Source organism: Acanthisitta chloris, unplaced genomic scaffold (genome assembly GCF_000695815.1).
Source record: "Acanthisitta chloris isolate BGI_N310 unplaced genomic scaffold, ASM69581v1 scaffold17725, whole genome shotgun sequence".
NCBI classification, from domain to species: Eukaryota; Metazoa; Chordata; class Aves; order Passeriformes; family Acanthisittidae; genus Acanthisitta; species Acanthisitta chloris.
In genome coordinates, this window is record NW_008672296.1 from 4,736 (window position 1) to 19,049 (window position 14,314).

Here is a 14,314-nt window from a genome sequence, read left to right on the forward strand (position 1 = left end):
CCATGTTATTTAATATGTTGTATACACTTTTAATATTAGCTGGTAATCACATTTTTTATTCAATGCCAGGCAAGCAGAACAACCCATTGGCCAATGCAAGGATGTACAACAATGTGCTCCCACTCCTAGTCCTCTGTGTAATTCCTATGAACACACATCAACCTGATGGAGTGTAATTATATAGAGAACTGTGTGTTCTGAATAGAAGAATGATCTGATATACAATCTATCTGCATAGGTGTATGTCAAGAGCATCTCATAAGATTGTGACTACTAATCTCACTTTACTTCAAAGCCTAAATGCTCCTCTACTAAATACACCACATATTTTAAAGATTAATTCTTGCTGCATTTACCTAATACATTTGTCACAACATAAAAAGTCCTGTGTCACCTGTCCAACATTTGAGCTTAACTGTGTGAATGATACCAAGTGTTGCTCTGAACTATGACAACCAATATTTGAAAAATATCTCCAGATACAATTTAAAAGTTTGAATATAAAATACTTTACCATTTATTTTTAAAGTACTTCAATAAATCTTTACAAATGTAATTTTTCTGTTCATTTTTTATTTAATATTGGGATATTTAAAATGCAATTTCACACCAAGATTAAATACAAAGAGACAAGTCAGTAACAAAAACAGTAATAAAGAAAAACTGATATTTTTTTTATTAGGAAAAGGTACAGCAAACAAAATGCATTCATAAAAAAGATAATGAATACTTTTAAATACCATGAAAAATGACCTGTAAACAGAAAACACTTGTTAAAAACCCAAACACAGGAAATCATAATGAGTATAAAACATACACTGGCTCAGAATTTGTGAGACACTTGTGGCTCACATTAAGATGAAAAAACTTCACTAATCATATGAGATAAGCAAACAAATGAAATTAAATAAAATGAAAACAAGAGATTGTCAAGTCAAGTCCTTGTTTCCCTCGTATAATTATTATGCCTCAAAAATAGTAACAAAACTTAGCCAGGATTAATAAACCATTTACATGAGACAGTTGAGAAAGCAGAATTTTGCAAAGTTGATTACTTCACCCATTCTCAGAGGTTTCAAGGGTAATTGCTGATTTGAAGAAAATAGGTAGAATACAAGACAGCCTTCATAACTTAAAAAAAAAAGTCCTTGCAACAAGGTAATGCTTCAGTTGCTCAAGTACTGCTTATTCCTTGAAGCTCACATTTCTGAAAAAAATAAAAATGTCAAAATCAAGTTAACTTTTTTATTTTACTAATTAACATTAGGATAAAAAGTAATAATTGTCCTTAGCCTTCTCACATCCTCTTCCATTATTCCTGAATATCAACTATTAGCATATTATTTAAAACTCTACATTCAGTTCATTGACTCACTGATCAAATGCTTTACAAAGTATAACTGAGACAAGGAGGAAGTGGAAAATTTCTTGAAAAGATGAAATCAGATTAGAGAAAGAGACAATTTTAACACTACAGAACAGTGATTACAGGTAACACCTGACTGTGGTAAGCTCCCAAGAAGAAAAAAATAAGTAGGATGAAAGATAGTGACAGTACTGATCATTCTATTGTAATAACCCATTGGTAGGTCGAACAGGCAAGATACGTGTAACAACTGCATGTGATTCAGTTGTTAAAATTTACTTTCTTTAAAAATACATACTTCATGAGAATGGGATAGTTTCTGATAAGATATGGTACAGAGCTGTCATGGTTAAAACTAAGCACGCAAATAGTAGGATAAAAATAGTACACTAGATGGTATTCTTTAAGTACAGCAATTGGAATTTTTATTGTCCTTGGGACTCACTGTAAAACAAAGACTAAAGACAATTCTCTGCTGATCATACTCATTCTCAGAAGTCTATTATCTATCATTATCTCAGTCAAAAGGTTGATTTGCAACATCACAGTGTGGCCTACTGGCTCTGCAGTAAAGCAAAAGTTGTAACTCTGTTTCATCCCCACCATCAATATCTCATTTGCTACAGTTTCCCTTTTTTTTGCTTTGTCCAAAGACTCAGGGAAGAGAAATATTGCTGACAATGTGGTTCATGCCATGCTGACTTCAGTTCTCAAGAAATCTGTGTTTTTGTTAAGAAACGTAGCTTAAGAACAAGCCATATCTATTTACCAACAAAAAAACTCTTTAAAATCTGATAATTAGGTTCATGAGTTGTTACAGCACATTTATTTCCTACAACAATCACAGGTTCTCTCTCCCTGTCCTTCCACTCTTCACTGCAAATGGAATTCCTTGTACTTTAATTTATGTCCATTGTCTTGTACCTTCCCTGGATACAATCAAGGAGTCCTGTGAGGAGAGGCTGAGGGAGCTGGAGTTGTTCAGCCTGGAGAAGAGGAGGCTCAGGGGAGACCTTATCACCCTCTACAACTCCCTGACAGGAGGTTGGAGTCAGGTGGGGGTTGGTCTCTTCTCCCAGGCAACCAGCAGCAGGACAAGAGGGCACAGACTCAAGCTCTGCCAGGGGAGGGTTAGGTTGGATATTAGGAGGAGATTTTTTACAAAGAGAGTGATCAGGCATTGGAATGTGCTGCCCAGGGAGGTGGTGGATTCACCATCCCTGGAGGTTTTCAAGACAAGACTGGATGTGGCACTTAGTGCCATGGTCTAGTGACCACGGTAGGGTTGGACTCAATGATCTTGGAGGTCTTTTCCAACTCGATTGATTCTATGATTCTAATTTATTATGCAAGATAGAACAGGCAGGATATAAAGTCAATAATCAGGCCTGTAACACATAACTGACATCATCTGAAACAACAATGATCTCTGAAAGAACAAAAACGTAAGTGGAAATGAACAGGTGAGAGGCTGATTTTGATTTTTTTTTTAGGGACTCTAGTGACCACAATCTTAGACATTCATAGATTCCAAGCACTAACAATGAAAAATATATTAATTATTTTTATACACTTGTCTTGGAGACAGCGTCATCTAACCCGTAGGGCTCAACTGAATTTTGGTTGGACTTTTCTGTGGACATTCTTTCCTTCTTTGCTGTACTTGAGAGAATTTCACAACATTCCTCTTAATATTCGTTGTTTGGAGATAACTATCAACAATAATAAACTGGCAATATATATTTCGATATAATTAATGGCAGTAACAAGCAGGCAATATATATTTGGAAGCTGTCAGCTGGTGAAAGACCATTTACAAAACCAAGAATGAGAATCCATTATAGTCCTTGGAGAGCACTTTGCATCTATTGCTTCCAATCAATATTTTATAGTAGAAGAGACAGCAAAAGACAAACTTGGAAATGCCTGAAGCATGTAACAATTCTGTATAATCAAAAAAGTACTATTTAGTAACAATTTAAACCTAACTGTTAAACAGAAACAATCTGCTAAAATCAAATCACTTACTTTTCAGCTGCTGCTTGATCAGTTGTCCTACGTTCTGGAGAACGCGAGGGAGACCTTAAGGTCGAACTGAGAGTAGGTGAAGCACGTAAGGATGATGTAGAGAGACCATGTCGGCGCATTTCCTGAATTGCACGTTCTCTGCCAACACACAGCAAGTTCAGTTACACCACACTCCAGTACTGCAGGATGTTAAAGGAAGAAAACAGAACTTTCCCCCTCCCCCCATAATTTTACTCGGTGGTTTTCCACCATACTTTGCAAAACAACTCATTTTCTTGCAACTTTCTTCTTGTTTTCATGAGAAATTATATTTTTAGAGGCAGTGGTAAACTCAAAAAATGTACAAGGAAATTCAGAAACTGTATAAGGACTTTTTCTTTTTTAATTAAGCAGTTTTTCAGATGAGAATATTAGATTTTGCATGACAATAGGAACAGATTTTCCATAAAGCTTCCTCACTAGTGAGAAAGAAGAAATAAGCAGTCACCTCAGTGAAAAAACAGCATCTTACCGTTCAAATCGCTCAGTTGTCAGTTGTCTCTTCAAAACATCAGAGTCTGTCTGCAGCTGTGCAACTTTACTTCGAAGTATGGAAACCTCTCTAGTATGGCTGCTTCTAAAAAAACAAATCATGAGAAGCAACAGTTTTCTTTGAACACTGTGAGCTAGGAGCTTAGACAAATCAGAGCAAGATAAAACAAAACCAGACACTGATTATGATTGTTTCACCCAGACCAAAAACAAATTAGAAGCATCAAGAACCAAGTGAATGCCACAGAATGTTTCTGGGAGAACCTAAGGTGAGAATGAAGTGAGAAGCTGGTAAGCCTCTCACTAAATCCTGACTATATCATGTTCTTTTTCAGACAAAGGGAAACACAAACATGTTTTATAAAAACAGACAAAATCAAAACATTAATTTTTTGATTTACTACCCTCTATTGCAATGTGAGATGGCTTTTATGTGCACACTTGAAAGCAAAAAAGAAAAAAAAGCAGTAAATATCCACAAAAAATACAAACATAATAGATAGGGCTTCAGTAAAAATTACATCGAGTAGGCTGGAACTAACTGACTAGCAATGAACACAACTGAATCAAATCTCAGTGAAAACTGTATTAATGCAAATACCAGACCAGCAAAACCCAGAGCCTGAAAGCTTGTCAACCACACCCTTGGGGTTTGGGCTGTGTCAACTGCGAGAACTGAAATGAAAAGCAGCCTTGAAAATCTTAAGCAATATAATTAAATATATTTAGCAAATCATCAGTTTGGCCAACTCAATGCAAAATACCATTAACTACATTATAAAGGAGGAAAAGAAATTGGTGAGTGCAAAATAAGTTGTCCAGGCAAGAATCTAGACAGCTGTGTTACTCCATACAGTCTTTAGGTTGGATATTAGGAAGAGATTTGTTACAGAGAGAGTGATCAGACATTGGAATGTGCTGCCCAGGGAGGTGGTGGATTCACCATCCCTGGAGGGTTTCAAGCTGAGACTGGATGTGGCACTTAGTGCCATGGTCTAGTAACCACGGTAGGGCTGACTTGATGATCTTTGAGGCCTTTTCCAACCTGGTTGATTCTATGATTCAAAGCCAGTATGAGGTGGAGTGCTCATAAGTCACTTCTGGAGAAGCAAAGATGTATTAGTTTATTGCTAAAGCACTGGACTTGAAGTCTGAAAAAGGAGTTCCACTCCTAGCTCAGTCACAGACTTCCTATCTGGCACTCGCTGGTCTCTGACTCCAGGAAGATGCAAACTACTCAAGAGATTTGATCCAAAGAGAACCGCAGAATATTTTTTTCCTGTGTTCCCTATTCATCAGTAAAACTCCTAGATTGGTATCTTGATCCAGTAGGTTGAGAACAGATGCAGAGATCAAGAGATCTTGATGATACTTATTCTATGTCCTTCAGAGACAGGCATATGCTTTCAGGATGGAGGTAAGAATTCAGGACCCAACATCATTATTGTAAAATAAGGAAAGAAAGCAAACAGTTCGTGAGTTCTAAGGATATTCCATGTCAATGACATTTAAAAAAAGTTAAGAGCATGAAATACATCACTCAAAACTTTAGCTGTATTTTAATTTGAAACCCCTATGCGCAGTAATCAGCATATAATAAGATTACACCATGATACACAATTGTCACAGGACATCTGGCTCAATCATAGGAGATACAGATAGCTCTCAACAAGGAGTTTTATGATTCACTATCATCTGCTTATTTAATACTTAATCTTTCTAGAGCCTCAAGATTGCATTTACTGTACTGTCACCCAAACAGCACTCCAAGTAATAAAATTACTCACTTTTTACAGGGCTCAAAATTATAGCACTGGAGAATTTCACAAGTCAAACTTAGTTCTGAGAATCCTTCTAAAGTCAAAGGTTGTATCAGTGCAATTTTATAAACAAAGCAGAAGCACAGGCACAATAAGGACAAAACTTTAAACAATGTTCAAAAATATTGGCACATGATTTTTGTCAGTTAGAAATGAAACTCTGCCAAGCCAAATGATTTTTTTTGTGTTTTGCAAGACACAAACGTATTTGTCACATACTTCAGTCAGAGTTGTGAGCATTTAAAGTTACTGGTTTTAGACTGCAACTATCACAAATGAAATAATAGAAAATAAGGTATATACAACTAATTCTCACACCTGAACATTTGCCTAGAAACATGCTGAACCTTTGAGATAAACAGAGGAAAGCAATTCAATAGCCCCTCCAAAAGAACATTTTCCTTCTTCCTGCAACATCCCATCCTTTCAACAACGCAAGTACTGACATTTTACAACAAACAAGAAAGGAACCCTACAATGTGTGCAGAAGAAAAACAGTGAAAAAATTACTATGGAGTTGGTTAAACAGCGTTTTATAATGTTTGCACACAAAGAAGCTAAATTAAAATGAAAACATCTTCTTTTACATTTGTTTTCGGGTTTTTGTTGCCTTGTGTTTTTTCTAACTGTCACATTTAAATTCATAGTCAGGACACTGCATTAGCTTATGTTGTCTGTATGCAACTAACATTTTTTCCCCAAACAAACAAAAATAATTAATTCTAAAACATGAAGCAATTAGTCACACTGAGGTGGTTAATTACATCATCCACAGATTCATTGGGATCACTGCCCCTTGAGGTAGACCATCATCAGCCTCAACTTGTAGCCTCTACATAAATCAACCAAAATAATTTTTCTTGCACATCTGTGTCACCAAGTTACAGACAGCTTGTATCTGCTTAAGAATGCTATATTCCATATCTCATAAGAAGCAGTATCTGTCCTATTACCTTTCCATATGTTTACTAAGTGAGTTTATCTGTTTTCCTTTGTCTGAAATTCTACTTTGACTTTACTCTTCACCACCATCTACATTTCAGCTGCTACTCCTCCTTGCTATTAAATGCAGAGCTACCACTACAGTCACTGGCTAATGTATCCCCAGGAGCATTATCATGTCATGGTACTTAGCCGTTTCAGGTTAACAGCTGGACTTGATGATCTTAAGGGTCTCTTCCAACCTAAATGATTCTAAAATGACACATGCCATGGAAACTTCAACTTCCCTGCTCCATAACATGTAGAAAATATTTTAAATCCCCCACTTCTCTCATACATGAATTTCACATACACAAAATATCCTCCCCTTAACTTCATTGATCCAAATAGATTAGTCTTCCTTCTACAAGTGTGTTTAAAAGTTATTTCTTCTTTAGGTAGATGCACAGCATAAGAAGCTGCAGATAGTGATAACGGGAAGTGCTGGCCACATGTAGTGTAGGTGCCAAGTTCAATTCCAGTTATATTTCACAGAATGGGTAAGGTTGGAAGGGACCATAGTGGGTCATCTGGTCCAACCTCCCTGCTTTAGCAGGGCCACTCTAGAGCACAAAGAAACAGGAAGGGATACAGGACTTTTTCCTTAACAGTATATACCAACAGCAGCAAAAGAACTTTTGCTTTTTTAAAGCACTACAACTTCACTATTTATGATATAAGTGATTCTTATTTTAATCAAAGGACAACAGGTATCTTCAGCAGATAAGCAACTCACCTTTACCATGGATCTCATACACTTGGGGGTATTTTTTGTGAGCAGCACACATATGTTAAAATTTTATTTAGAGCATGTTTCCTTTGGAACTCCTGTTTAAGTTTACTGCTTGCACTAAACTGATGTCCATCAAAATGCTGATTAATGAGAGCAATATGAAAGATCTGTAAAGAAACTTTCAGTATATGATACCATAAAAGGTCAAAAGACATTACTGCAAGAATCTGCTCGATCATACTGAACACCCAGACTTTGTGAAGAAATCTTATCACATAGAAAAAGGGTTTTGTAAGCCACATAACATACATACACTTGTTAAAACTTACAGTTTGCTCTCAGCAAGTGTTAGCTTGTCCCTCAGTAACTGGATTTCGGTATCTTTCTCTTGGGATGTTAAATGGTTCTGAAATTCTTTGTCTCTACTAGTAGCCAGCAACATTTCAAGGTTCTGAACTGTCTGTCTCTCACTGGATAACTGCTTTTTCAGCAACTCCACTTCTGATTTTATATCTTCTAATTCACCTAGAACCTAAGGCACAAATTTTATATATTATTAATACACTTGTTTACAAACACACAGAACTCTGTTTTATGAAGAGCTGTTATAAAAACTGATATGATTGGAAGTTTCATAAAAATGAATAGGAAACTGAGCTCCCAAAACAAATTAAATCCCACAATAATTTTAAACTGTACTGAGTTCTAAACTATCCAAGCTGTACATCTGTCAAATGTTTTACTGGGAGCTGGATTTCTGAGTGCTGGAAATGTTTGGGTAAGTACCTGGAACACTAAGTGGCTTTTAACAGCAGTAGGCTTTTGCACAAAGACAAAAGTAGCATTTACTATATTTCATTCTATGCAGCTAGGTCAGCTCACAATTAGCTTCTTGGCTTTTGCTGAAAATGTAGGAATACTTGTTTCTCTCATCAGTTCTATGAATAAAAACAAATTCTACTGTTCTTAAGGTCTTGAATATTAAAGTACCAGAAAGCCTGACCAAGTCACTAGACACAATCAGCTGTAAAGAAAAAGGTTCCAAAAATATAAATATCTAGAACTGTTTAAACTATTTCAAATTAATTAATGAACTTCAGCTGCATCTAAATTCCAATTTAATTGAAAAAAGCCATTAGGGAAAGGTCTTTAAATAAGAAGTGCACTATTTGCTTTTTATAAGTTGAAAATTTGAGTAAATTAAAAAAACATAAAATACATATAATGTGTCTGTGGTATAGGAAAAACTACAGCTGCAACATTCTGCAGTGATAATGAATGAAAGAAACTCCTTTTTGTACGAAACCCACAAATACAGATCTGCAAATTACCACACCTTCCTCTCACAAGTAATTCTTTTCTCCAAAACTCATTAAAAGCAAACAAGATATTTTACTACAGCAAACGAATTTGCCTTTCCTGCTTACCCTTTCATAATCCATGCTTTTGGATGTCAGCTGTCGAGATAAAAGTTCCTTGTCAGACTCAAGTTTCACACAGAGCTCCCTGAAAGAAGTCAGGTCTGCCAGCACAGAAGCTTTATCCTGATTTTCACGTTTAAGATCCTCTTCCAATTTGGACATATTTTTCGTAATGGAGGAGATCTGAGATTCATATACTTGATGTGCAACGATGTGCTAAACAAAGACAAATATGGATACACCTTCAATGTCCAATCTAACAGTTTTGTGTTGGTTAACAGGGGTTTTCTTAATACTTTATTTTCCCTTCAAAATTAACTTTCTCTATAAAACCAGCTTTATATTACATTCTTTCCCTCTCCCTAAATCACACCTAAGAACAACTAACAAACCACCTCTGCAATTTTTAATCGCTATCTTGAAGAATTATACAAGTACTATAAAAGACTGGAATGAGGCTGTATTCCAGCTTCAGAGGATTAAAAGCTTAAAACCCCCAAAATACAACCTATTTTTCACTCAGCTTACAATACAGAGTCCCTAACTCTTTCTGGCTAATTAATAGCATGAGGCAAAATATGGTCAATCCACAACTTCATTGATCTCCATAGAGTTATTGCTTCTAAAACATGAACCTCATTATGTCCTGTGATATTGGTGCAGGTTTCAGTATTATAGAATCCTGATTCTGGATTTGGACTACATCTACCAGATTTTTACCTTGACTCCAGGCACCAATGCTTCAAATACTTCATGCAAAGTTTCAAAGAAATGTAAAAACTAAGTTTACGAAATACTCATAAAGCTATATGCAAACATTTTGAAGCAACTAAACAAAAGGTTCTTACAAAGACAATAACATAACAGCAATGATTACCCAATAGAAGAGATTTAAAACTATTAAAATAGACACTGTGAATCTAATTTTGGAAAAGCAGGGGAGAAGGAAAGCATGTCTCGCCACAATCAGTTACTGCTTCATAAACTCAGTATCCATGTTTGAAACATTCACACATAGGAATTATTTTTCATTAACACATCGACTTGATTAAAAAACACTTGAATGTGTCCCACTTTGCTTGACAGAACTTCATTGCACAAGTTATTACCTCCTGAATCTCTTTCTCCAGAAGTTCTACTCTCTCCCGAAGATGTCTCCGATCTGTGTCTACTGAAAGGAGTTCGAGTCGTATGGAGCTGCTTTCTCCTTCAGCCTGGTGAGCCTTCATTTCCCAGTCTTCAGCTTGTGTATGGAGCATTTGGAACTTCTCTAACAATTCTTGGTTTTCTTGTTCCTAATGAAACAGGAAATCACTTTGCAATGATCAACATGCCTTCAAGCTGCTTGATCTTATTTCATGCCTACTCCCTAGAATATCCTTTTCTTTTTTTTTCTTCCCAGACGAAAGTAGATTTTTCTTCATTTTCTTAATCCCACTATCTGGCAGCTATGAAAGGGCATCATCCATTTTCCAAGTTCAAATAGCAAATAAATACAGTGATGGCATACAGTTTTATTAAAATGGAAGTACTTAACATTTAGAAGTAGTTAATGAGTTTCAAGGCTCCCAGGAGAGGGGTTATTTTGCATCCCTCTGCATTGTCAGGGGTCACGTTACTGAGATATACCGAGTGCTGCCCTTTCCAAGAAATTCCAGCAGGAGTCCATTTTCAGCTCTTTTACTTACTGTGATCTTGCAAATATTTGAATTACAGCAGTGCCTGAAACACTGCTAATCTATTTGAGCATATACACCTAAGCAGTCTGCCATAAAAGCACAAAACCACAGGCTTTAGTTCTTACCAGTTATGCAGTGATAAAACAAATGTTGCTTGTGAATTTTAATTTAGCCAAACTGCAAGTGTGTATTATAAGACAGTGATTAATTTTTCTCATTTACCTCCATTCCCTTCTTCCCTGCTTATGTAATGTGCAGTGGGGTATGCATGTTAGCCTGTTAGTATGTGAGTGGGATACTTATGCTAGTGTGAATCAGATTTATCTAATGAGAAAGGCTACTGGTTTTGAAATTCCTTGTGTTTCCTGCAGCACTTGGAAGGTGCACACAGAATGAGGTGGAGCATTAGGAAATGGAAACTCATGATTAGGTAAGTGAGCACTGTGCAGAAAAGTAAATCCTTGTCTCCACAGGCATTATCCAGATGTAATACTAGACAGATTCCTGAAATCAACCTTTCATAATTGGTTGCTGGGTGTATATTCTACAGCTTCCTGGTACACAACTTGAGGAACTGGATTCTCATTTGCCAAAGATGTGGCCGTATTTCTGGCTGGCATACTTTGGACATATGATTTATTATAAAATTCTTAAAAACTAAGCTTCAAGTGTTTTAAATTGATAGTTCCAAGCCAACATACTAATAAACTTAATTTTTTCCCTATGCTTCAGTTTCTGCTTGTAAAAAGTGGTTGAATTTACATGCACTCATCCAAACACGCCAGTTGCACTCAGATCAAAATTCAATCTTTCCAATTCAAAGTCACATAATAAATTTTCCAACTCACGCTGTCTTTACATAATTCTATTTGTTTTAAATGATTATAAGTTCTAATTCACCTACATCACACTTTTGAATCCAAGTATCAGGCTAAAATATATTTAACAAGGGCACTGTTTTGTCAATACAGCAAAAACTCTGAACTCCAAATTCATTGAGAAAATAACTCAATGTTATATTCTTACACTTTTGTGAAGAACTACAGATGAAAATATTTTCTTTTCAAAAAGTGTAAAATATTTTAAACCATCATATAAGCTGCTTGTTGCCTATAATCATTCAACAGTAATAGATACTGTACTAGTTGCCCTGTCAAAACTCAAAAAGCAAAACATCATCCAAGCATGACATATTTGTCATTCTCCAGAGTTACAGCCAACTGACACACAACCAATGAAATCATGATGCTCCAGAATCCCCACTAGTAGCCTCAAACATTGCAGAGGGAAAAAGGAAAACAAAATAAAAGGAAATGGGACAGGTAGGGAGAACATGAGCCAAACCATACAAATGTTAATTTGTTTATTGTGTCCTAATGAGAATGTGTTGTACTCTAAAACCAACAGATTTTTTGAAAACAGTAAGGATTGCCTACAGATTATATTTTTACCTTTGAAGCCATCAAGGACTCAAATCTGGAAACTTCAGTTATATAATTATGAACTCTGGTTTTCATTTCTTCTTTTTCACGTAATGCATCTTCAAGCTCAGTAGTGATGGCCTAAAGTGATCACAAAAAGGCAAAACAATGCATTACAGTAAATTAATCACTATATACTACTCCATCAGCTTAAATCAAAGTAATTAAACATGCCCTAGATTTTTTCTATTTTACTTACAAAGCCCTTTGGAATTTGTAGGGTTCAGAAATATCCCCTATTACCTTAGATACACCAAAGAGTTTCCAAGCAAGAATAATCACAGAAAACAATGATTATCACACCAGTTCCTAAAATATGCAGCTTCCCTGGTGACACATCCTCCCAGTCTTTGGAAAATTCAACATACTGGTGTTTTGTAGTTGGAATTTTTATAGCCTTAGGATTCACTACCCTTGAGCAAAGGAAAATGTTATGGCACTAGGAAGTCAACTTTAGAACAAAAGAACATTTATTTTAAAGCAGAATTGCAAGATAAAATAACTAAATGCATTATTAAGATCATATTTAGACATCAAAATGGAATTTGTTTGTGGAATTGGAACTGCTAACTCTGGATCTCTCAGGTTTAACTCTCACCTGCCTCTGAGTCCTGTAGTCCAGAGAGCCAAAAAGGCAAGTATCTTCTTCTATCCCCATGATCAAGTGTGGGGGGAATAAAGGAAACTGCCTTATTGCTTCCCCTTCTTTTGGTGGTATATTAGTATTAATTAACAGCAACCTTTTTAATGTGTGCCTTATTTAGCATATGCTGAAATCAGTCTGCTTGTCCCTGTGGTAGCCTTCCCAAGCACAGTGGGAAAGCTTTAATTGTCATCACATTATGATATTTAATATTTCACATTTAATTAGACACCTGTGATGGCATCTCTCATTTGAATAATACACCCACATATTTATGTACTGTACTATAGGCTTTGCAAGAACTGTTCAGGGTACTACATCACTTACTTAAAACATGTTGCTATATTGTACTTTCTAACATCAGATGGGTTGACCAAGGAGAACTGAATAGGTTTAGGCAACAAGGCTCTGATTATTTTTAGTGACAGCATTTACAGTGAATTGAAACAAACATTTGTATCTCAGCATCAAAATTGCAAAAGGCATTTGACTCTCATGAGGAGGTGCAATAGTTGCATTTGCTATACAAATTGAATGCAATGAGTTGCAACAAAGTTCTGGGCTAGCTCCTTAAATCACACTCATATATTTTCTATGTAGTCTTTTTAACACTTAGCCCAAAAAACCAAATGTCACCCCATAAAACACTGGGTATTTTTGCTTTATATTGTTCATACACACATTCTATCACACAGGGACATCCATGTCATGCACTTGGAGCTGGAAGGTTTTTGGTGACCCGTAATCAGTTGGTACACAAAACCAATTCATTATTCCTCAAACTATGAGAGGGATTAACAAGACTGAAAGCACTTCAGGCTATCCAAGCCATGGATCCCAGACCCCAAGAATTCCCAGGCAGAAGAGATGGACCAATGATGATTGCAAAGAGTACAGAAGGCTATGTACTGTATAAATCACTGAAGTTTTTGAAAGAATAGACTTACATACCAGTGGTTGGTTTAATTACAGACCCCTGGAGATCATCTCAAGATGAAGATGGCACAAGAGTAATAATAATAAAGACAAACAAACAGTCTAATCCACTGAACCTCTCAACTATTTCTGACTTGCAGAATTTTTATTTAACCTTCATCAACTTCAGGTAGCTCATCTTTCAATGAAATATTCAATGATACCCTATGTAAATAGGTAATTCCTCAAGACATTAAAGACTTATTTCAACTCTGATTCTGTAACTGAGGTAAGTTTAAGTCATGCCTGTACAGTATGTACTTTACAAGGAAACTTATTTAGTCATCAGCAGCTGAGAGGGACTTGTATACCTCTCCACTGGAAATCTAACTGTGAGTATACATGAACCAAACTCAGTATCCACCAGGCAATCACAACCCACTTTCCACCTGCTTTCTGGCCTGAAGCTACTGACTGGCTGTTAGCAAGGGGGTACATTATGAATCTAATCTACTAGAGAAGTAAGGAAAGATAAAATAATAAAAAACTAATACAAAGAAAAATAAAGAACTCTGCAAGCAGTCAAATAAAGTACCTGAACAGAATCTGCAATATACAGCTGAAACTGTATATACACACACACACACAGGATAGAACCTCACCACAACACCTACCTTACCAATGCAAAGACAATCCAATAAGAACATTTCCCCAGG

General features: G+C 36.0%; 1 protein-coding gene across 1 annotated transcript in view; it reads right to left on the reverse strand.

The window, feature by feature from the left end:
• Positions 1 to 1,185: 1,185 nt before the first annotated feature.
• CEP135 (centrosomal protein 135kDa) overlaps positions 1,186 to 14,314 on the reverse strand; it is a 32,659-nt gene continuing 19,530 nt past the window's right edge. Inside the window, exons 19-25 of the mRNA XM_009074463.1 lie at positions 12,011 to 12,121; positions 9,990 to 10,175; positions 8,887 to 9,096; positions 7,789 to 7,991; positions 3,906 to 4,010; positions 3,395 to 3,532; positions 1,186 to 1,207 (exon numbers count right to left, since the gene is read on the reverse strand). Coding sequence (XP_009072711.1) covers positions 1,186 to 1,207; positions 3,395 to 3,532; positions 3,906 to 4,010; positions 7,789 to 7,991; positions 8,887 to 9,096; positions 9,990 to 10,175; positions 12,011 to 12,121 — 975 coding nt within the window. The remainder of the gene's footprint in view (positions 1,208 to 3,394; positions 3,533 to 3,905; positions 4,011 to 7,788; positions 7,992 to 8,886; positions 9,097 to 9,989; positions 10,176 to 12,010; positions 12,122 to 14,314) is intronic.